Source organism: Lampris incognitus, chromosome 6, assembly GCF_029633865.1.
Source record: "Lampris incognitus isolate fLamInc1 chromosome 6, fLamInc1.hap2, whole genome shotgun sequence".
NCBI lineage: Eukaryota > Metazoa > Chordata > Actinopteri > Lampriformes > Lampridae > Lampris > Lampris incognitus.
This window is the reverse complement of record NC_079216.1, coordinates 19,863,526-19,887,785: the sequence shown is the minus strand read 5'-3', so window position 1 is coordinate 19,887,785 and position 24,260 is coordinate 19,863,526. Positions and strand designations below refer to the sequence as shown.

General features: G+C 41.4%; 1 protein-coding gene across 2 annotated transcripts; it reads left to right on the top strand.

The window, feature by feature from the left end:
- The first annotated feature begins 6,267 nt into the window (after positions 1–6,267).
- Positions 6,268–23,666, top strand: LOC130114365 (cadherin-related family member 5-like). Of its 2 annotated transcripts, XM_056282223.1 has the most exons (15): positions 6,268–6,425; positions 7,293–7,462; positions 9,869–9,925; positions 10,166–10,255; positions 10,378–10,467; positions 10,557–10,658; positions 12,597–12,773; positions 14,116–14,206; positions 14,532–14,629; positions 15,845–16,042; positions 16,211–16,321; positions 16,414–16,480; positions 18,257–18,553; positions 18,742–18,911; positions 22,374–23,666. In XM_056282223.1, exons 1-15 carry the CDS (start codon positions 6,335–6,337, stop codon positions 22,923–22,925), a joined length of 2,361 nt encoding a protein of 786 aa, XP_056138198.1. In that variant the 5' UTR covers positions 6,268–6,334; the 3' UTR covers positions 22,926–23,666. The 2 variants fall into 2 exon arrangements, with proteins under 2 accessions (XP_056138198.1, XP_056138199.1); XM_056282224.1 differs by lacking the exon at positions 18,257–18,553.
- The last annotated feature ends 594 nt before the right edge of the window (positions 23,667–24,260 follow it).

The following is a 24,260-nucleotide window of genomic DNA, read 5'->3' as shown; positions in this document are numbered from 1 at the left end:
GGTCAACTTCCAAGGACCCTCCAACTGGAGACACTTGATGGCAACTGCAGCTATCCCAAGAAACTGGCAGAATTTCCTCCGTGTTGACAGCAACAAGACAGAGCTGTTCACATACCTGTCAGAAGCTCTGCTTAATTGGTTTGACCAGGGGGACAAGCAGCTCATAATCACTGATGGAGAGGGAGTCCGCAGCAAGCCCCTACTACTAGACTTGTCATCAATTACACCATACACCCATGAGGAAGCGGACACTCGCATGCTTCTACATGCATCCCATGCCGCCCAACATGGCCACTCCAGGATACTGATCAGAACTGTTGACACCGATGTCGTGGTTTTGGCTGTGTCACTCGCCCAAAAGCTGCAACCAGAAAAACAACTGTGGCTGGCTTTTGGAACTGGCAAGAGCTTCCGCTACCTAGCCGCCCATGAACTGGCTGTGGGATTAGGACCTGAAAAGTCACATGCCCTACCAATGTTTCATGCTCTCACTGGGTGTGACACTGTATCCTTTTTGCCGGACACGGTAAGAAAACTGCTTGGGCAGTATGGATCGTTTTGCCAGACCTGACAGATGCTCTCCTGACGCTGTCCTCTGTACCAGGTGACATACCAGAAGAGGTCATGAGGAGCATAGAAAGATCTGTCATACTCCTTTATGACAGGATGAGCAAGTGCATGGACATCAATAAAGCACGAAAGAAGATGTGTGCAAAGAAGAACAACGTTCAGCTGATACCACCAACAAAGGCAGCCCTGGAGCAACATGTGAAGAGGGCAGACTATCAGGGAGGATATGTGTGGGGCCAGATGCTGTTACCTGCACTAGAGTTTCCTTCACCAGACAAGTGGGACTGGACCAGGAACCAGGAAGGAATATTGGAGCCATATTGGACAGAACTACCCGAGGCCTCCCACACCCGCCATGAACTGGTATCATGCAGGTGCAAGAATGGCTGTGTGAAGCGCTGCAAGTGCAAAAAAGCAGCGCTTGAATGCACTGCCCTGTGTGCTTGTGAAGGGGAGTGTTAACACAGTTAACTTTTCAAGTGAGATTGCGACGTTTGAGATTGAGAGCCAGTTGATAAGCAGTTACTTTTGTAAATAAAAAAACAATAAACACAGTTGAAGTACTGAATTGTGTATTGTTTCCTGCAATCGCTGGTTTTAAACCTTGACCAGCAGAAGAGGAGTACTTAGGTATAGATGTGTATACATAGTGTATAGATGAATAATGTCTCAAAATTGACTGGGAACTTTGTTTTTTTCAACATGCATTGGTGACATCCGATATGTAAAATGGCATATCTCTGGTTCTATTTGGACTAGAACAATAATATTGATATATCTGGAAAGGTAACATTCTCCTCTGTCTTGTCATAATGGCTGATATGAAATTTAGGGAGGCCACAGCCCCGCTAAAAGCGATCTAATAACGTCCATGCCTGCCATGGCCACTAAGGGGTTAATTTTCAGTGGCTCCATATCCATATTTCTTCTAAATATATTAAGCTACATATGTACCAAGTTTGGTGCTTTTATCACAAAATGCACAATTTTTATGCTAAGCTGCCCCACTATATTGTCCCAACTGTCACAGGCTACCTCAGTTTCTGCCAAAAAGGGCCAAGAGAGGTATTGCGTAAAATACCTGTTTTTTTTTTTTTTTTTTTTAGTAAACCGTTGTGTAGCTTCATACATTCTTATTGAGATGTGACATTTCTAAATGTACATCTGTGATGTACAGGCTAATTGCAGCCAGTCCAGAAACGTATTCTTAAGCACTTCAGTCGCTTTGTTTGGATAAGGCTGAAAGATGTATTGAAATATTTTATTTTATTTCCTTACTTGTATTTTTTGAAGATGCAACAACTAATAAAGTTTGTATTCTCTTAATACATTTGTGTTGTTCTGATGATTTCCTTCCCCAGCTATTGGAGCTTGCACAAAATATTTACACATTAGGCCTAGATTTTTGATAAACAATCATCAGTAATGTGGATATAATGACTAAGTGAGAAAAGCCAAATAATCGAACAGTGGTAAGTTCAGAAAAGTACAACTTTATCGTAAGACAGCCTTTAAAACCATTATAAGACAACACTTGGCCTATGCCATATTACAGTAGCCTCATTTCACATTATCTACTCATATATTTTCGGAGTGTGTGTGTGTGGTGTTAGTGTGTGTGTGTGTGTGTGTTAGTGTAGATAGCGGGACCGAAAACTAAAGCATTTATGATCCTAATTCTTTTTGGAGGTGGTAGGTATTGTCTCAGAGAGTAAGGGAAAAATCCCAGAAAATTTAAATTATGCATAATTATGCATAAATATGCAAAATGTGATTTTTTCTAAAAATGGCTAAAACCCACTTTTCTCGGCATTTCAGATGATTCTGAGCATCTTTGATTTTGTCACCTATATAAAAAGATGTTTCTGGGACTTAGAAATGTTTTGGCATCATGCAAAATATATGCATTTTTGCAAAAATGCACTTATGATCCTAATTTTTTTGGAGGTGGTAGGTATTGTTCCAGAGAGGACCAGAAAAATAGCAGAAAATTAAAATAATTATGCATAATTATGCATAATTATGCAAAATATGCATTTTCTGAAAATGGCTAAAAACCACTTTTCTCGGCATTTTAGATGATTCTGAGCATTTGGGGGGAGGGAGTTGGAGTGGGGGGGGGTTTAGGGGCAGGGGGAAGGCAGTTAGCTGGCAGGATGAAGAGGAGGGAGATTTAGACAGGTGGATAACCAAACCGCTACATTGTAGCGGGGTTCTTCTAGTCAATATTATATTGATATACTGCCCAGCCCAGGCACTTCAGTTGAAATCAACCGATGGGCAAAGGTTCACCAGAGCACAACAGACAAGGCCAATCTTGTCCACGGTACTAAAACTGTCATTATCCTTACACATCAAGAAATCAATTGGCAATGCCCCCCCCCCCCAAAATACAATATTTCTGGTGCACACTACCGATCACATGCTCAACATGAATTCTAACATGAGCAATTTTCCTTGTGGTTTCTAAGTCAACTGGAGCTAACTGGGACTTCCCACGAGTAAAGGCTGGGATTTTGACTTGAGCCATCATGCAACCTACAGTATCCTGAATATCAAAGCCATGGTCAGCGAGAACTAAATCACCAGGAATGATGTTGTCTAAAATGCCACAGTTTTCAGTTATGAACTTATCACTAGCTCTTCCTCCCCATGCATTTGATATGTATGAGACTGTGCCCTGTGGTGTAATACCAATCAAAAATTTAACTGTATTATGGTGCTTGTAGGAAGACCATGTTTCTACTCTGGCTATAAGATTAGATGGAAAATCTATAAACACCTCAAAGTAGTCAAGAATAACAACACATTTTTCCCCAAATGTTTTCTGAATTGCACTGGCATGGTTTTTTGCAACTGGTCTCTTTCTGGCCATATAACAAGTGGTTTCATGCGAATGAACATGAACTCAATGACATCAGTGAATACCCTAGAAGCAGTGGATATTGACACTTTGAATGCATAAGACAGGAAGGTTGTAGAAACATTAAGCCTTAGTCTCATAAATGTAAACATCAGCACCTTGAATGGATTAAGTTACTTTTTTCACAGGGAGGTGGGGACTCAGGTATGTAAAGAGAGCTAAAAAAAATCTGGAATGTAGGTAGATCAGTGAAAAATAAAACCTTTTCATCTTTACCCAAAAATGCACTTTGGTCATAGGTAGAGGACAAATGTTCCACATCAGAATGCACCTGAATGTTTTCTGTTCACCAGTTATTTCAGTTTGAGTCCCTGTACTGCACCGATTATCACTGACATAATCACTTGTGGTAGAATCATCAGCAACTGGTATGTCCATAAGAAGCAAGGAATTGGCAGCATCAGCCTTCAGTTTCTCTTGGGTTCTAGCCATACGACGCTTGTAGCGTGATGTCACTCTCTCTTTAGGTGATTGTGGATCTTGCTTTCCTGTCATATCAACAGATGGCACCCAATCTGGGTCATCCTTCTTGTACAGGTCAGACTTTTTACCTGGAATACAATAATGAGAAATATAGCACACTTTGAGGCTACATTTTAGGTACAATTTTACAGTAACTATAACTTTAGAAGTCTTGTACTACTACAGTGCCAGTAGGCTATGAAATGAGATCAGAATTAGATATTCAACCAAGAATGCAAGAAACAGCATTAAGTTACACTATAAAATTAGTTGCTGTTATTAATATTTCACCTACCTGACAAGAAATGTGCAGAACAAGCTCGAATGTTGTCAAGATTCTTGCCCTTGAAGTCCTGGTTCAGCTTTGCTAGCCACAAACATCTCCTTTCCTCCGACAGTTTTTTTTTGCACTCCTCTCCCTGATTTAGGATGACTTTTGGCAATCTGAAATACTCCAGATGCTTTTCCCGGTCCGAGCAATTTGTGCAGCCAAAAACACGACAATGATTAACCATTTTGAGCAAGAAAAGTAACGTAAAGAAGCAAGAAGTAAAGAAAAGTTGGTCCGCTTGAGTTGTTTACATTGAGTGCCTCCAATATGGCCAAATCTGGATTGGTAATGTAACGTGAAAACCCTGTATTATCATTGTGTGTTGCTGTATATTTTGCAGACGAGTTTATTTGATGTGCTGTTTGCATAACATGTGTATTGCATCACCTCATATGTGGTGTGATGCTGCTATATTGTATTGGATTAAGTTTGTCAAGTTCATTATATGTTGGTTTTTGCAGTTCTATGGGCCTTATTTTCAAACCTGCATTCACCTGTGCTGTGTGATTACCTTAGGATGGCATTGTGGTAAGCCTATTCCTAGTCAGTCACATTATTTATCAGTAATAACCGGTGTGCTCTCTGCTTGGGTGGTTTTCCACAAATATTGCCATAATCTAGAGTCAAACACTGCTTTGGGATGATTTAATCAATTGTTTCCTTGTCTTGTGATTTGTGAGTGAAATGGCAGTACTTGGTCAGCTTGACTGGTTATTCAGCCTTTGACCAATAGCTGTGTGATTATGGTCTGGTGGATTTGACATGCCAGCTTGACTGGAAGCTCACAATAATTAAGGTGGGGTTTAATGGCTGGGGTGCGGAGTGGGCGTGGTGTGTGAGTGTGTGTGTGTGGGGTGGGGGGTGGGGGGTATGAGCTTCACTGCACAAGGGCGCCTGGGGGTACTAATCCAGCCTTGCCCTCCCCGGATCGGCAGAGGGAGTGGACCAGCGACCGGGACGGCTTTGAAGAGTGGGGTAATTGGCCGGGTACAGTTGGGCAGAATAAAAAAAAAAGGGGGGGGGTACACACATTTGTTGTCTTATGGAGGAATAAATCTAAAAATGACTTTAGTCTGTTAGTCAGTGTTTTTGTCAAATATCTACTGACCAAAATGTATTGACTTCTCCTTGTACAGCCATGTTTTTGATCAGAAGTAAGACTGACATTAAAACAAGTTGTTTTCATTCTAAAATATAAGTACAGCTCTTTGTTGGATTTTTTGATAAATGATAACCTGGTTTATAAAATGATTGGCATTTTTAGAGACTTAACCAGCAACCCTATCTATAAAATACATCTGAATTACATTTTTTTTAATTCAAATCTGATTTATTTTAATCATTCATGTAAAGTGCTGCACAACAGAATTATTAGATTCTAAAGTTGCTGGCCTGGTTTTCCGGCACGTCATTGCAGATATGTAGACACATGTAGTTTAGTACGGATGTTTAAAGCATCAGTTCATCTAACACTTGCTGTATACCTGATCCTAATCTTTGAAACAAGAAATGGAAATGTTTTGTTAGCCAGCTCTGATCCATATTATGAATTAATCTGACACTCTTATCTGCAGCCATATAAACCGCGGTGAGACAGTAGAATAAGCCTCAGCGTGTATAACACCAACTTTACAATGGGCCAGCAGGAAGGGGGCAAATGTCCAAGTTGTGGCGTCCAAACAAAAGATGCAGGAAATATTTCACTGTCTCTGGATCAGGATGTGAGATCATGTTTGGTGGAGAAGTTCTCATCTTAAAAACACTACAGGACGGGGAGATTAGTTTCCCCCGTCTGTCATTCTCTTGACTTTCTAATGAACACAAGTGATATATCACCAACACACTCCTCAGCAACAGATGGATGTTGTGTTTATGGGGGGGGGAAAGTCCACAGAGGAAATAACTCCTGCAGTCATAAAGCGATAGATAAACCTCCGTCACAAAGGTTGGTCCTGTCGACTAATCCCTCTCTTTTGCTTTCCGCAGTAGCTGGTGCGTAGGGCTGGTCTCTCTTCATTTAGCATCGATCGGACAAACTGGGCAGAGCCATGGAGAGGATTTGCTGTAAAGTTGCTGTGAGGATTTGGCAAATCTTTTCCCTCATTTTACTCCTGCAAACATCCACCCAGGCCCAGCAAAGTAAGTACCGCCCTCCATATTTAGAGTCACAGAGCTGATATTGCAGACTTGAGCTATGACAGGTGTTGTTTACTACATTTGTGTTGTCACTAGATGTGCATGTATTTCTTTTCATATGTTTCTTACCAGTGCAAGACCCTGTCTAGTGTGGATACCGTGTAGTAAAGACCCCAACATTGTCAATATTCTCCTGTTTGTATATTTGCTAGACACATTTTTGCCCTTTGTCCAGGAGAGACCTATCATTTCCTAATTTTTTACAGCCGTCGCTTGCCTAACTTGGGATTACTACTTTATATGTCTTGCCCTGTCCTGTGTTTGTCGTGTCTTTGACCCACCAAGTCAAATTCTTTGTATGTTTAAACTTATTTGGCTAACACAAGAGATTCTGCAGGTGAGGCAACACTGACATGAACATGTTTTCGCAGCGTAATGTAGTAAATGTCGGTATGACGGTACTAATCCAATAGATGGGATGTAGGTATTCCCTGTGTTATTTGACTCGAGAGCCTACGCAGAAGCAAAGCCTGGGAATGACAGTAAACATGGAGGCTGGTGGCAGGGAGGACCTCATCATGGCTATCCATTTTACTCACGAGGAATCATCCGTTGATATGAAAATCAATTTATCACCAGAAATGAGGCATTTCTTTCTTTTTCTTTTTCTTTTTCCGAAACAAATGACCTGTCCTTTGTCAATATCTCAGAGGGTGTTCCAGGGTACTCATGTTGTCACACGACATGTTTCAAATCTCTCAAATGGTGGACAGCTCATTTCAGAGCAACAGTATGCTCCCTTCCAATTAAGCCTTATTATCCCTTCCGGAAAACTCTGAAACATATGGCATCCTCTTTTCTCCACCACAGTATGCAGCAGTCCTGCATCTGTGGCCATACCAGAGAACAACACAATAGGTGATGTCATTTTAACCATCCAAACTTCAGAAGGCGTTACTCTGAGTTTAAAAGAGAATCCCAACAACCTGTTCATGATCAGCAGAAACCAGCTGAAAGCAAATGCGACGCTTGACTACGAGGTATGAAAGGAAAATATAACTTGTGTTATCTTACATTTCTGTGTCTTATCAGTGCAACAAGAAATAATAAGTGAGTTATAAGTAAAATAAGAATCATATAGGCCAAACGTTTAAAAAAGAAAAAAGGATAATCTGCACACCAAAAGTGTTGAAAATCTCTCTAAATCACAATGGAAGCTCCATGCAACACCGCTGTGCAAAACACCAGTTTATTTATCGAGCTTTCAGTGCAAGCCCATCATCCGAACATGTGAGACATAAAATAACACGTTTACAGACTCCAAAAAAGTGGGAATAGGTGTAGGGAGGTGCACTGAATCGGCAAACAAGTTGATCAGACATCATCAATCAGAGTCATGAAGACTGACCAAAAATATTAGACTTAAAACAGTAGTCATAAATAAAGGTATCTGTACAGTGAGTACATCAGCTACACTCATGGAGATTCTCAGTAAATGACTCCAGTACAAAACTCTGCAAGAGACATGTGAATATTAAGGCTGCAGGGCAGAATATTGGACATAAAAGACGACACAGGATAATAACCAAAGGGTATTTCAAATGCCACACTTATTATGCAGTTACAACAAATTACAACCAATCCCTAGGCACTAAAGCATCGTGGGACAACAGCATTGCATTTTCCCCTCTTTTTCTCTCCAATTGTATCCGGCCAATTACCCCGCTCTTCCAAGCCGTCCCGGTCGCTGCTCCATCCCCTGTGCCAATCCGGGGAGGGCTGCAGACTACCACGTCTCCTCCGATACTACATGTGGAGTCACCAGCCACTTCTTTTCACCTGACAGTGAGGAGTTTCACCTGGCGGACGTAGCGCGTGGGAGGATCACGCTATTTCCCCCTAGTTGCCCCTCCCTCCCAAACAGGTGCCCCGACCAACCAGAGGAGGCGCTAGTGCAGCGACCAGGACACATACCCGCATCTGGCTTCCCACCCGCAGACACGGCCAATTGTGTCTGTAGGAACCAAGCCGGAGGTAAAACGGGGACTCGTTAAATGACATACTCGAACGGATTACACCGCTACGCTACCCAGACGCCCCCTATAGCATTGCATTTAAACGTATTTCACCATTAAATCACATTAGTTGCAAAGTTTGTGGGGTAAAAATCAAGGTCCATTGGACAATTTTTTCAGTACCACAGAAACGAAAGGTAGAGGTATCATGTTTTCTATCAATGAAGTAGATGGCCACTGGGTATTCTGTCATTTTGTTGAACAGAACGCCTATGCTCGCTTATCTGTTGTCTTTAAGGCTCGTGATGTTTTGCCGATATAGGCCATGGCATAGGACAAGTGTACATGTAGATAACGTGGGTATCCGGCATGTGAGCACAATCCTAATGAGGGACTGTTGCTTAGTTACAGGATGGGCGAAAGTGGAAGATTAGCATGAAGCACAAAATCCTGTATAATCCTTCTGTGTTTAAAAGCAAATGGGGGAAGGGGTGGGGATTCCTTGAAAGCACCTTTAACATCTTTTCAAGGGATCAGAGGAGAGAATATGGACTTTTCACTGGGCTGTTCACTTCATCTCTGATTTAATGTTTTTGGAATGTAAGTTGTAATAAAAGTCAAACTGGGATCCATTTCACATTTTTTCCTTAATGATGGATTACTTTTAAATGCAATAAATGCAATGCTTATAGTCCTATGATACCTTTCTAGTGCCCAGTGATTGGTTGTATTTGGTTTTCATTGCCCTGTAAGTGGTTGTGACCTTTGAAATACCTTTTAATTATTATCCTGTGTCGTGTTTGGAATCCAATATTCTGTCCTGCGGCCTTATTCACGTCTCCTGTGAGGTTTTGTATTGCAGTCATTTAATGATTATCAGTTCCCATGACTCATCTCATCAGACAATGTCTGATATACTCATTGTGCAGACACCTTCACTTATGACTAGTGTTTTATATCTGACATTCTAGTAAGTCCAATATCACTGGTTACTCTTCTTGACTCTAACTAATGATGATGCCTGCTTGACTCCTTTGCTGATTCAGTGCACCTGCACCTGATTCATTCACTCCTTTCTGCAGTCTGTTTATGTTGTGTTATTTTATGCCTCGCACGTTCTGATGAAGGTCTTGTGCCGAAAGCTCAACCAATAAACTGGTGTTTTGCACTGCGTTGTTGCATGGTTTTACTGAACGATCTGGCCCCAAATCATGGCATAGGATCACTAGACCACACACACATACACGTCTGTGAATGTTCTCATTCTCACACACACACACACACACACACACACAAACACGCACACACACACACAATGGTTTAATTTTTATGTGTCCTTTGTTTCCCTACAAGACACTTTGAAACTAACCTGTCATTAAAATTACATAAGAGTCATTATGGATTCATTTGACTGAATTTTTTTTTTTGTAGACTGCAAAGACACATGTAGTTGAAATTACATGTAACCAGATGTCTACGGGCACACTGGTGAGAAAGCTTTGACATATAATCATTTTCGAATATTTACTTCATGATAAAGATATGCATTTTGATATATGTTTTACAACATGTGTTTTTTTTGTTTTTTTGTTTTAAATCTGTGGTCTCTTCTTCAATCATGTGTTATATTCCAAACACTTCACCGGCTTAAGATCACCACTAAGGTTCCCAGCCTTTCCTCCTTATTCAATAACATATTGAGTGAGATATTTGTTCTCTTTTCTTCAGCTCAATATTGTGGCGGTCATAGTTGTGACTAACATAAATGATAACCCTCCGGTGTTTTCAAGAAGCCAGTACCATCTCAATGTACTTGAGGTGAGTATCTGTCCTCCAGTCATTGGGTCATTAGATTATTCTAATACAATTTGTCTATCTAGCTAGCTAGCTAGATAAATCCAAGATCTACTAGAAAATAAGTTGCCATCCTTTTTTGAAAGATGTTACCTGTAGACACACCTTTGGAAACTTACAAGGCCATTGACTTGGATGCAGACACCATACTCTACTACACCCTGTTGCCTGAACAAGTAAGACCTCGTTCTTATCTTTATCTCCATCATATATCTATAAGACACTAATGAGATCTCAACATGTTTGTGCTCTTCAATTTCTGCAGGGATGGTTTAAACTGAAAACGCCAAATATCCCGACCATTTTGGTGCAAAAACCTATTGACTACGACACCATTAAAAATGTGAAGCTGACCTTGTTTGCTCGGGTGAGTTTCTTTTTACAGTGTGTTCTCTCATTTAGACTCCTTAGATGTGTATCTCAAAGCAGCAGAGATGACAGGCTCGGAGACTGTTCAGAAACAGTTCAGAAGTTGACTCATTATATGATGATTATTAATACTGTCTTGTTTTTTAAATTAGTATTATTCCAAGATAGACTTTAAACAGTAAAGCAGCAGCTAGCTGAGGTTTTACGTATTAAGCCTACATATGCCTTGCTTTCATCAATTCTGCTGCTCTTTTTGTCTCCTTCATGCATTCAGCAACCAGTGTTGCCAGACGGGGCTACTTTTTATTTGATTGGGCGGGTAAAATGGCTCTGATAAACATAATTATTATTACATACATACACCGGACGGACAGAGAAACCTTCAACTAAACGGCAGTAAAAAAAAAAGAAAGAAAAAAGGGGGGGGCTATTTTTGGGCACATTCAGGGCTCTGATTGGGCTATTCAAATCTGGCAATACTGTCAGCAACTCTTTCCAGTTTTCCAGGCAAGTCGTAAAAATCGTTTGAAGCCATGCTTACGTTTCCTGTTGATGAAATTAAAAAAATATTCATTTTCTTTTTTTAAATATTATCTCCAATAGTATTTTTTGGTCACTGACATGCATCACATGCACTATCTCATGTTCACAAATAACAGTGTTGGGAATGTTACTTTAGAAATGTAATAGATTACAAATTACTAGTTACCCTGTTCAAAATGTAATGCATAATGTAAATACTTTAATTACATCAAAGTAATGTAACTATTGCAATTAATTACTGTTTGATTACTTTTCTAACAAATGTCTTAAACTGGGCAATAAAGGTGAAAGTCCTGAAAATATAAATTTAAACCAGGCAGTGCAAACCTCACAACAGTACACAACACTGATTATTGTCAAATTTTTATTAAAGGTTCTTCAATACAACTTGAATTAAGATTTGAATGTTTTGATTTTAAAGCACAACCACCAAAACAAATAAGCTTTTTACTGAAAAGAATATATTCTGATGTAACCCCTTTGTAATCACCAGCATTTTGACTAGTAACTAATTTAATTACATATTTTTTCTCAATAACTGTAATGGAATACAATTACATTTACTTTGTAATTTAATTACATGACAACGTGACATGTAACTAGTTACTCCCCAATACTGCACATACAGCTACCTAGTAAAAACATCTTACTGTTTTTACTAGGTAGCCCACTGAGGCAAATTTGTGATTTGTTATATTGGGCTATACAAATAAAATTGGCTTGACTTGACTTGACTTGAGTAGTTGGGGGTTAAATACCATGTTCAAAGGCTGCATGGGGCGTCCGGGTAGCGTAGTGGTCTATTCTGCTGCCTACCAACATGGGGATCGCGGGTTCGAATCCCCATGTTACCCCCACCTTGGTCAGGCATCCCTACAGAAACAATTGGCCCTGTATGCGGGTGGGAAGCCAGATGTGTCCTGGTCGCTGCACTGGTGCCTCCTCTGGTCGGTCGGGGCACCTGTTCAGGGGGGAGCATGATCCTCCCCCGTGCTATGTCCCCCTGGTGAAAATCCTCACTGTCAGGTGAAAAGAAGCGGCTGGTGACTCCACATGTATCGAAGGAGGCATGTGGTAGTCTGCAGCCCTCGCCAGATCAGCAGAGGGGATGGAGCAGAGACCAGGATGGCTTGGAAGAGTCGGGTAATTGGCCGGATATAAAAATGGGGGGGGGTAAAAAATAAGTAAATAAATAAAATAAAATAAAGGCTACATGAAGAAGAGGAAACCATGCATTCTCACCCACCTTTTCACTTTTTTTGGAGTTTGAAACCAGCAATCTGTAAATCATAATGGTATTTTTCTTACTTTTAGGCAACCATCAGATTGCAGCAATCAGATTGTTTGTGTGTGTGTGTGTGTGTGTATGTGTGTATTTTCCTCATCTTTTCAGGACACGCCAACTCCAACACCAACCTCATTTACTGCTACCACCACCATCCTGGTCACAATTATGGATGCCGATAACAGACCGCCATGGTTCCAGCCATGCACTCTGTACACCAATGGTGGGGCCAAAATATGCCAGGGGGCAGGTTACACGGGCAGCGTCGTCTTAACAGAGCAGACGGTGATTTCCCTTCTCAACCAAAACAATGTTCTTTATACATGTCTAACGTTTGATTATCTGCCCAGTTCATCCCTCGAAATCTGTCTGGGTGGGGTGGAAAGATTTGGGTATCAGCAGACAGCATTAATGCAGTTTAACACCAAATCTCCATCATTATGAAATTCTTTAAATCAGCATTTAGACCCCTGGTACAAAACTCCCAATTGAATCCAAGTGAAATGCACCAGAATGCCGTATGTAGCCATGCGAGTCCTGAAAACAATATTTCAGGAATCAAGAACATTTATTTGTCATTTAATTCCATGCACCTGCGCACATGAAATTAAATGAAATATCATTTCCCCCAGCCCACAGTAGTACAACACAAAGACAAAATTATATCCAAACTACAAGAACACATATCCAAACTACAAAAAAAAAACAACTACAAAATACATATATCCAACATATCAGGGGAAAAAAATCACTCTCCAAGACAGCAAATGTCAGGATGACTGTTGTACCTGCCGGTCTGCATGGGCTAGCAGTTAGCTTAGCCTGCCCCGCTTCCACGTCCTGTCAGACCACCCTCAGTGTTTCCTCGGGTGCAGCTCCAGGCAGGGCCCTGGCCCCTGGGCCCACCGGACGTAGCATACCAAGCTCTCCCAGTCGATCCAACGCCAGCTCTCCCAACCGGACATCTTCGACACACCTCCCCACACTCCACATGACGACACCAAAAACACAGTCAACGCTAGGTGAGGCCACTGCCAGACTGGTCTGCATGGGCTAGCAGTTAGCCTGGCCTGCCCCACTTCTGCATCCTGTCAGACCGGCCTCGGTGTTTCCTCTTCGGGCGCAGCTCCAGGCAGGGCCCTGGTGCCTGGGCCCACAGGATGCAGCAGACCAGGCACCATCAGCCAATCCAGCGCCAGCTCTCCCAGCCATCAAACAAAGACAACTTTTGAATTTTAGAATTTTTGAAGTTGGTCTGACAAACAGTAGAATTATGAGCCCAGATATTTTGCTTAGGAGAAATTCTCGCACAGCTTTCAGGAAGCCCTGTCAAATGATCCGAGTCGCACACCTTCAACAAATTAACATCTTGTTTCCTTAGCCACAGCGGCTGGTTGTTTACCAGTTGATTTCCATATTTTTACTGCACAGACCGAGTCACAGCGTCAAACAGTTGTTAGTTTTCAGATATAGCGGTTGGTAGGGTAGTCAAGATCTCCAGTCATAGCCAGACATTGAGCTGGTGGCCTGTGGTACACTCCCCTGCTCATTATACTCATGGAGAAAAATGTCATTGTGAACAATCTATTTAAGAAAAAGCGAGTCACAGTCTCTTTCTCCTTTTAAGGTTGGTGTCTTACCACTTGAACCAGGTCCAATTTATGCCATTGATGGTGACTCTGGGATAAATGAGAGGATAACATACTCATTTTTGAGAGGTAAGACCATTGGATAAATTGCAGTTTTGTTGCTGCTTTGTTTTGCTCATGTCATTAAATCTTGATTGACCCTTGCATGTAAAACCCACTAAAGCCCAATTGCCTGTAAAAAGAAACAAAGGAACCCCAAGGTGGAAATTTTCATTCTTTTCTTCATTGCTGTAAAAATTACATTTTAAAGTGTTTTTTTCTCCTGATAGCAGTGATATGTTTTTTTTTTTTAATTAAGGTATGAAAAGTACATGAATGCAGTGTTGACAGATAGCTACTAGCATCATTCTGGCTCTTCTAACAGCTGATATTCTGATGAAACTCTCTTTCTTAGGGAATGAAGCAGGGCTGTTTGACATCAACGCTAATACAGGAAACATTACGATGCGAAAACCAGCAGACATCAGTGGACCCATTAACCTGACAGTACTGGTAAAGACTTGGCCCATACACAGTATACAGTTGCCAGCTTCACTGACCCCTACCAATGTTTCTTTAACTAAAGTTGAAACTGTTAGTGTTCAGGCCTAACACCTAGTAATGCAAAGCTAATATTGGAAGTATTGGAAACCAGTGAGTTATCACCTCAGCTGTTATTTTCAAATATATATTTGATACTTTGGTTCATTGATTATGCTTGATTAAGTTTCAAATAATGTGTTGGTCCATATTTGGGCTTCAGCCCATGCTTCACTTCTACATGATCATTGTGGACCTGAACAGTTGACCACCAACTGACCTTTATATTGATCAGAGGCTTTGCATTAGTGTTACTTTACTTCTGATTGATGATGGACCTGACTTCATATGGCAGTGTTAAATTACTTCTGATTGATATGTAAACTGCAGGTTTGATGTTAACGTTACTACTTTATCTCTGTCTGGAAGAAGCACAGGTTTAATGCTGGTGTTACATTACTAGTGACTTGAAGCATTCACTGGGGTTTAGGCTAATTTTATATTACTTCTGCCTGGTGGGGCCAACTACAGGTTTTTTGACCCATATACCTGAAATGCCAATGGTGTAGCAGGAACAGGCCAAAATAAGTTGGTTAGGCATCCAGGTAGCGTAGTGGTCTATTCCGTTGCATACCAACATGGGGATTGCCGGTTTGAATCCCCGTGTTACCCCCAGCTTGGTCGGGCATCCCTACAGACACAATTGGCCGTGTTCGCGGGTGGGAAGCCGGATATGGGTATGTGTCCTGGTCACTGCACTACCACCTCCTCTGGTCGGTTAGGGTGCCTGTTCAGGGGGGAGGGGGAACTGGGGGGAATAGCGTGATCCTCCAACGTGCTACGTCCCCCTAGTGAAATTATTCACTGTCAGGTGAAAAGAAGCAGCTGGTGACTCCACATGTATCAACGGAAGCATGTGGTAGTCTGCAGCTCTTCCGGGCTCGGCAGAGGGGGTGGAGCAGCAACTGGGACAGCTCAGAAGAGTGGGGTAATTGGCCGGATACTAATGGGGAGAAAAAGGGGTAAAAAATTAATAAATAAAATAAAAAGATTTTTTTTTAAAAATTGGTTATATAAGTACATGAAAGTAATACAGAACCAGTCTGCAGTTTAGAAACTGTCACTGTGGTATCAATTTATTGTTTCTCAGTGCTCAAAACAACCTACATATGTGTTTTCTCTTTCCAGGCTTCACAAATGATGAACAGTTTTCAGTTCGCCACCACAATGGTCACGATCAAGGTCCTGCCTAAGAGCTTGCATCCTCCACAGTTTGAGAGGAAGCAGTATGATGGTTTTGTCTCTGGAGTGGGCATCATGGTTCTGGATCTAAACAACAAGACTCAGCCACTGTGGATCAAGGCGAAGGATGAAGACTTTGCCGAGGTAACACATAAGACTCACATTGTGTCGTAAACACCTTTGTAACCTTTGAATCTATCCCATGATCCTATGCTTTTGGGCTGAGTTACTCGGTGCAGAACACTTTTGGACATTGAACCTGTTCGCTTCACTTGACTGACAGCACTGACCTTCCTGTTTCTTTTCAAACAGGGAGAAAATCCTGCAATCAGGTATAACATTCTCGGGAGCAGTGCTTTCTCTCTCATAGGAGGCTACTTATTCATGACTCAGGACACTTCACCGGGTATGGTGTCCTTACAAGTGAGTTAACGGTCCACTCCAGACCATAAAGCATTGTGACACGTTGCTTGTTTTATTCCTTCAATCACCCAACTTCATGCCCACTCTTTTAGGTGGAGGCAGTGGACACGTCTAATAAAGAATCTGCTAAAGTTGACTTGGCAGTTGAGGTTTCATCAGGTAGGCCAGCAAAAATGCATGTCATTTGAATAAACTTACACTGGGTCAACCCAATGTTTTTCATTTGATATTAATCATTAGAGAAGAGGAATGAAAGTCAGTAGGAGCAAGACGGAATACCTTTGCATGAATGAGAGGGAGGACAGTAGAATGGTGAGGATGCAAGGAGTAGAGGTGATGAAGGCATATGAGTTTAAATACTTGGGGTCAACTGTCCAAAGTAACGGGGAGTGAAGAAGAGAGGTGAAGAAGAGAGTGCAGGCAGGGTGGAGAAGAGTGTCAGGAGTGATTTGCGACAGAAGGGTACGAGCAAGAGTTTTAGGGAAGGTTTACAAAATGGTAGGTAGTGAGACCAGCTATGTTATATGGTTTGGAGACAGTGGCGCTGACGAAAAGACAGCAGGTGGAGCTGGAGGTGGCAGAGTTGAAGATGCTAAGATTTTCGTTGGGAGTGACGAAGAAGGACAGGATTAGGAACGATTATATTAGAGGGACAGCTCAGGTTGGATGGTTTGGAGACAAAGCAAGAGAGGCAAGATTGAGATGGTTTGGACATGTGTGGAGTCTACTTCTGTATTGGGAGAAGGATGCTGAATATGGAGCAGCCACGGAATAGGAAAAGAAGAAGGCCAAAGAGGAGATTTATGGATGTGGTGAGGGAGAACATGCAGGTGGCTGGTGTGACAGAGGAATATGCAGAGGATAGGAAGGGATGGAAATGGATGATCTACTGTGGCAACCCCTAATGGGAGCAGCCGAAGGTAGTAGTAGTAGTAGTAGTAGTAGATTAATCATTAGCACATCTTTAAACCTAGGTGTTTATACTGAGAACACAACTGGCAACTCAACAGTAACCAAACCTCCCAACCACAGTGATTCTGAAACCTGTGAATTAAACCTAAGGGAATCGGCAAACAGCTGAGACAGACAGAACTTTAATAATCAGTCAATCTGCAAATTTGTGTTCAAAGGTGTAGAGTGAGTGCAATCCCGCTTTCATGCGGTCACAGCACATGGAATACATCTGTTTCTCCAGTTTTATTATATGACTAAATAGCTCCATTTAAGTTAAACATTTCAAAAATAGCCATTTTTTGTGAGGCCACTCATGTCAAGAGCAAAGTAGCCTCTGGTTGTATCAGTCAAGGGAGGTGGCAGGCCAGCAGTACTGGCAGCCAATCAGAAGACTGACTCAGGAATAATGCCATTGTTATGTTACTAATAACACCCCAAAAAGCCTGTTTCATTAGAGGCTGATATCAAGGATGTGATCAAGGGAGGAACGCTGGTTTGAACGGGGTGTCAAAGAGGCCATCTATGTGAAGAGGGAATGACCATCCCTGAACCGGGGGACTAAGAGTACATCTGTCGCTATCTTACAATGCTGTGATTGCAACCATTCCCAAATCTTCTGTGAATAGTGCACATTGCCATTGTAACTCTAGTAAATGGTCACGGCAATTTGCATATGAAACTGATTGTTGGTTTCGGACATTATGCCACTTTATTGTTTATAAGGGTAGGGATACCTGCAGTCAGTTTAGACTGAAGAGGTCATTTAGATGAGTGATGAAACGTTTCTGTCAATAAACATTGTTTCCAGATGAACTGATTCAACTTTCTGCAATATCACAGGTGTGTTTCATATATGTACAGCATTTATACCAATTTGTCAAAAATATGTCCCCCCCTTTAAGATTTAGACATCAGGAAGAGAGGGAACAAGAAAGCAAGGAAATAAGGCATGACAATTGAAATGGTTGTCTCTCCTCATAGGGCTTCCGACCACCACTGTGGCACCGAGTACCACAGACATGGCGTCCACAACTCCTATAGAAATGACAACTGGCCGTACCACTGAAACCAGTGAAACTGTTCCGACCACAACCCCCAATCTCACTACAACAAACTCAGGCCTCACTACTAACACAGGCCTCTCTACCACTAACCCAATCCAATCGACCACAGATCCCATCCTGACCCGTACTTATTCCAGTCCGAGTACTACATCAAACCCCAGCATGACCACTCAAGGCAGCTTCTCCACTGCCAGTACGGCACACCCTTACACAGGTAGCCATGTCTTTCTCTGAGGAGACTCCTTATCCTTTGTTTCCTTGGCTTTCTTTGTGATCTCTCCATACATTATTCAGATATAACGATAGGTCTCATGCAGAGTTTTTCTTTTCAACCATGCAAGAAATGTTTTTAAGTTTCTTTTCTTTGGTGAATTATATATTTTGTGAACTTTGACCCTGCAGAGGGTGGCCGATTAGGAGGCTATGGGGCAGAGGACATGGCAGCACTCGGAGCCACCCTGGGTGTCCTGCTGTTTATTGCGTTGGTGGTCATCGGGCTTCTCGTCTATTGCATTCAAAAGGGCAAAGCAGACTGGCAGAAAATCACTGAGGCCAGCACCTTCCAAAGTTCTGTGAGTTTTAAGATTATTTATCCAGTGTACTTCATACCTCTCTCTCTCTCTATATATATATATATATATACAGTGGTGTGAAAAAGTGTTTGCCCCCTTCCTGATTTCTTATTTTTTTGCATGTTTGTCACACTTAAATGTTTCAGATCATCAAACAAATTTAAATGTTAGACAAAGATAACACAAGTAAACACAAAATGCAGTTTCTTCATGAAGGTTTTTATTATTAAGGGAAAAGAAAAATCCAAACCTACATGGCCCTGTGTGAAAAAGTGATTGCCCCCCCTTGTTAAAACATAAATTAAGTGTGGTTTATCACATCTTTGGAAAGCTGAGTTCAATTTCTCTAGCCATACCCAGGCCTGATTACTGCCACACCTCTTCTCAATCAAGAAATCACTTAAATAGGACCTGCCTGACAAAGTGAAGTAGACCAAAAGATCCTCAAAAGCTAGACATCATGCTGCGATCCAAAGACATTCAGGAACAAATGAGAAACAAAGTAATTGAAATCTATCAGTCTGGAAAAGGTTATAAAGCCATTTCTAAAGCTTTGGGACTCCAGCGAACCACAGTAAGAGCCATTATCCACAAATGGCGAAAACATGGAACAGTGGTGAACCTTCCCAGGAGTGGCCGGCCGACCAATTTACCCCAAGAGCGCAGCAACGACTCATCCAAGAGGTCACAAAAGACCCCACAACAACATCCAAAGAACTGCAGGCCTCACTTGCCTTAGTTAAGGTCAGTGTTCATGACTCCACCATAAGAAAGAGACTGGGCAAAAATGGCCTGCATGGCAGAGTTCCAAGACGAAAACCACTGCTGAGCAAAAAGAACATAAAGGCTCATCTCAGTTTTGCCAGAAAACATCTTGATGATCCCCAAGACTTTTGGGAAAATACTCTGTGGACTGACGAGACAAAAGTTGAACTTTTTGGAAGGTGTGTGTCCCATTACATCTGGCGTAAAAGTAACACAACATTTCAGAAAAGGAACATCATACCAACAGTAAAATATGGTGGTGGTAGTGTGATGGTCTGGGGCTGTTTTGCTGCTTCAGGACCTGGAAGACTTGCTGTGGTAAATGGAACCATGAATTCTGCTATCTACCAAAAAATCCTGAAGGAGAATGTCCGGCCATCTGTTCGTGACCTCAAGCTGAAGCACACTTGGGTTCTGCAGCAGGACAATGATCCAAAACACACCAGCAAGTCCACCTCTGAATGGCTTAAGAAAAACAAAATGAAGACTTTGGAGTGGCCTAGTCAAAGTCCTGACCTGAATCCGATTGAGATGCTGTGGCATGACCTTAAAAAGGCAGTTCATGCTCGAAAACCCTCCAATGTGGCTGAATTACAACAATTCTGCAAAGATGAGTGGGCCAAAATTCCTCCACAGCGCTGTGAAAGACTCATTGCCAGTTATCACAAATGCTTGATTGCAGTTGTTGCTAAGGGTGGCCCAACCAGTTATTAGGTTTAGGGGGCAATCACTTTTTCACACAGGACCATGTAGCTTTGGATCTTTTTTCCCCTTAATAATAAAAACCTTCATTTAAAAACTGCATTTAGTGTTTACTTGTGTTATCTTTGTCTAATATTTAAATTTGTTTGATGATCTGAAACATTTAAGTGTGACAAACATGCAAAAAAATAAGAAATCAGGAAGGGGGCAAACACTTTTTCACACCACTGTATATATATATATATATATATATATATATATATATACACCTTTGACAAAGTATGTTAAGTATAACCTTTATAATCACACCTTCAACCTGCATAAAAAGTGCAAAAATGAAATATTATTGTCTGTGAAATGACAGCACTTAAAAATTAAACATTAAAATTTAGAAAAATTAGAAATAAAAATAAGAAACAACTTAAAAATTAATTTTACTTGCCCCAGGCAATCGGGTAACCTTATTGTTGAACCCTGCTATTGATTACAACGCGTTCAGTTTGTAAGGTAAATCTAGTATACTATACTCGGTCAAACGGCAGAAATGACGGCAAGTGGCTTGCACAACCTATGTCTCCATGGTAACCTAGCAAAATCACCATTTCCTTCTGGAACAGTGTCCAGGTGATTCATAATAGATTTAATGGAGAAAATAGTCTACATCATGGCATTTTTAGTATTGTAGTGAATTCAGGGGGCAGCCAGGAACCACTGCAGCTGGGATGCGAACCCGGGTCTCCTGCAACACGGGCTACTATGTTAACCAGTCAACTAAAGGGTCTGACCCGGCTGCAGTGGTTCCCGGCTGTCCCCCAAATTCACTACATTGGTGTCAGAATTGGGACGGTGAGACCGTGAGGCCATCAGAAGCATGTGCACCCAGAGGCATGAGGGAGCTGGTATGCTGAAGCATGGGGACGTACTTCCCAAAGGAAGAGGGGTAGTGTAACGACCACGGATGAGTAGACTCGCTAGCCCTTGGCGAATGGGTCGGACCCTTCAGTCAACTGGTTAACGTAGTCGCCCGTGGTACGGAAGACCCAGGTTTGTGTCCCGGCTGCAGCGGTTCCCGACTGCCCTCTGAATTCACTGCAGTATGCTGTATTTTTCCATACTATAAACATTTTAATGTACTATACTAAAAATGGGTACTACATAGCATGTACCATGGACATAATATCAGTATTGGAACACAGCCTCCGATTACATGCCTACAAATACCAGAAAACAACAGGTGAGCGTAATGAACTACCTGGTACAATAGAAAGCCAAACAGTACTGGTGCCATCCGAGGACCAGTTTGCAAACCACGGGACTACATCATAGGGGTCTCGCTCTATTTGATGCCCCCGTTTTACTTGATAGAAAGTGACAGCACAGATTTTCTCTCTCAAAACAGCCGTGTGATGTGTGTCATTTTTGATAATAACACGGACAACCATTTTTACCATCCTATGGTCATCCCAACATGTTTTCAGTTAAATAGAAAAAAAAATCTAAAAAATGTTTTACTGTCTCTTTAAGAGCTCAACTGAAAATATGGTTCAATCTGCCATGTAACATAATGGTTCTCAACCAGGTCCTCAGGCACTGGCGGCACTACTCTAGCAGATAGTTAATTACATTCACTTGTTGTGTTAGTGACTCCAGCCATTTAATCACAACAGATGTAATGGACTTTCTAGAATAAAACAAAAAACAAAAAACAGCAGTGCTGGCGGTACCCAAGGACCTGATTGAGAACCACTGATGTAACAAATGGGACCCAATTAATTGAAGCTGGCATAAGAGCAAACTGAAAAAAAAATCACTCATAAAAGATCCTATGAAACATAAATAGGGAAATTTGAAAATTTTAGAAACTCTAGCATTGTTTTAATACCATATATAAATATTAACATGGTATATACAGTATTTTGGAAGCAAACCATTTGATCATACTTGACAGTAAAACTGCCGTTTTTTTAAACTGCTGTTGTGCTTATCCCTGTCTAGCTGGGCCAAGGTTCAGGTGGTTGGAAGGAGGGTGTACAGTACACCAATGAAGGCTTCCACAATGATGAGGACTCAGGCAGCATGAGTTCAGGGGAGCTGAAGACCAAGCTGGGCATTGGGCTAGCGCCAAGAGCCGTGGGGGTCCCCAATGAGGGGGCCATTCTCAGATCTACCGCCCCGCTGCACATGCTTCTGCCTGACGACACGAGCCTGGCAGGCTCAGACAAAGCCGAAAGCGAGAAGGAGGTCAAACCCATCCTGACTAAAGAGAGACGCGTGGATGAGGGCTACAAATCTGTTTGGTTCAAAGAAGACATTGACCCTGAAGCTAAGGAGGAAGTGGTCATCATTCAAGACAATGGACAGCGAGACAGGGAGGATGAAGAGGAAGGATTATCTAGTGGCAGAGATGAAGAGGATGATGACAACTCACCAGGCAAGACCCAAAACATTTTCTTCGCTGATAGTGATATGGACAGTGGTCTGGGTGTCCAAATTCGAGATCCAAGTGCAGATTCTGAAGATGATGAAATGTCGACAGCTGATCTCTGAGAAAAGACATTCTATGGCAACTTCAACTCCCAAACATTCCATCCATTCCATTATCCAAACCGCTTATCCTGCTCTCAGGGTCGCAGGGATTCTGGACTCTATCCCAGCAGTCATTGGGCAGCAGGCAGGGAGACACCCTGGACAGGCCGCCAGTACTCCCAAAAATTTCCATCCAATTTTCAAATATAAAACTGCAATAAAAATAAAACCACTGATTATTAGAAAGAATTATGTAGCTCTCCAGCCAGGATTGGTCATTATGTGAATTGAAACTATTTAAACGGAGTAATCAGTAACTCCTCACAAAAGTGAGTACAAAAGTAACACAAATTCGTGAATTATCAAATTCAATGCAAAAGGAAAAAGTGCAATATTGAGATATATTGTTTGCTATCGAGTACTCTGTACGTTAAGTGGCACTGCTTTTCAAGACATTTTATTTGTAAAGGCAAGGTTCTCTTGTTTTTTCTAATGACCAGTAAATAGATACAATTTCTTATATCAGTAAATAATGTATGCTTGCTGTTGACAAATAAATACTGTAAAATTACCTGATGCAACTAGGGATGGGCAAAGACGAGCAGTATCTCAATTAAATTTATTTAAAATACGTATTTAATTACTTTTGAGTATTGAGTAATTTGTATTTTGTTGGACAGAAAAAACAAGATGTAATTTGTAACAAAATACTTTGAGCTTGTATTTGTAAGTATCTGAAATACTTAAAATACATTATTTGAAATGTCATTCTATTCTCAAATAAGACTCATTTTTATCCCCAAGTTTGAACTGCAGAAAGAAAGAAAAAACTACAATTAGCTCAATCACTTGCTAAATGCAAGTGAATCACGTGACATGTCCTGTCAGGTCAAGCAATGCACTCTACCGTACTTCATTTATGTTCCTTGCGACCAGTAGCTTGAGGAAAGAAGCTGCTTCAGTGTTTGGTGCAAATTTCCCCTAAGATAAAGTTATGTAATTAAAATATGATTAGATATTGCATGCTAAGGCAAGCTTTCTGAATGACTCTAAAATACAACAGAAGAAAAGAGCAATTAGCAAACACATGTGCTCTAGAACTGGCAAATATACTTACTAGCTAATAATGTTAGCATACCAGCTAACGTCAACGACATTCTCAGGTAGCCTGGGATAGTGGCATCTCGTGGTTAGTCATCATATTAGCAACTTAGCCAAGTCTGTAACTCAGGACAAAATTAATTTCTAGCATAGCTACATTTAGGCGTTTTATAGTGGCCATTCTTATTAGTTGTCAGGGAAATAGCTTGCGCAGGCCTCTTGAAGATAAGGATAACATTTTACTGTGTTTGCTAT

Excerpts from the sequence above, each read along its gene's own strand:
- LOC130114365 (XM_056282223.1), top strand. The coding sequence starts at position 6,335 with ATGGAGAGGATTTGCTGTAAAGTTGCTGTGAGGATTTGGCAAATCTTT. Across the intron at positions 9,926-10,165 it reads AGATGTCTACGGGCACACTG|CTCAATATTGTGGCGGTCAT; the intron begins GTGAGAAAGCTT and ends TCTTTTCTTCAG. Across the intron at positions 14,207-14,531 it reads AACATACTCATTTTTGAGAG|GGAATGAAGCAGGGCTGTTT; the intron begins GTAAGACCATTG and ends TCTCTTTCTTAG.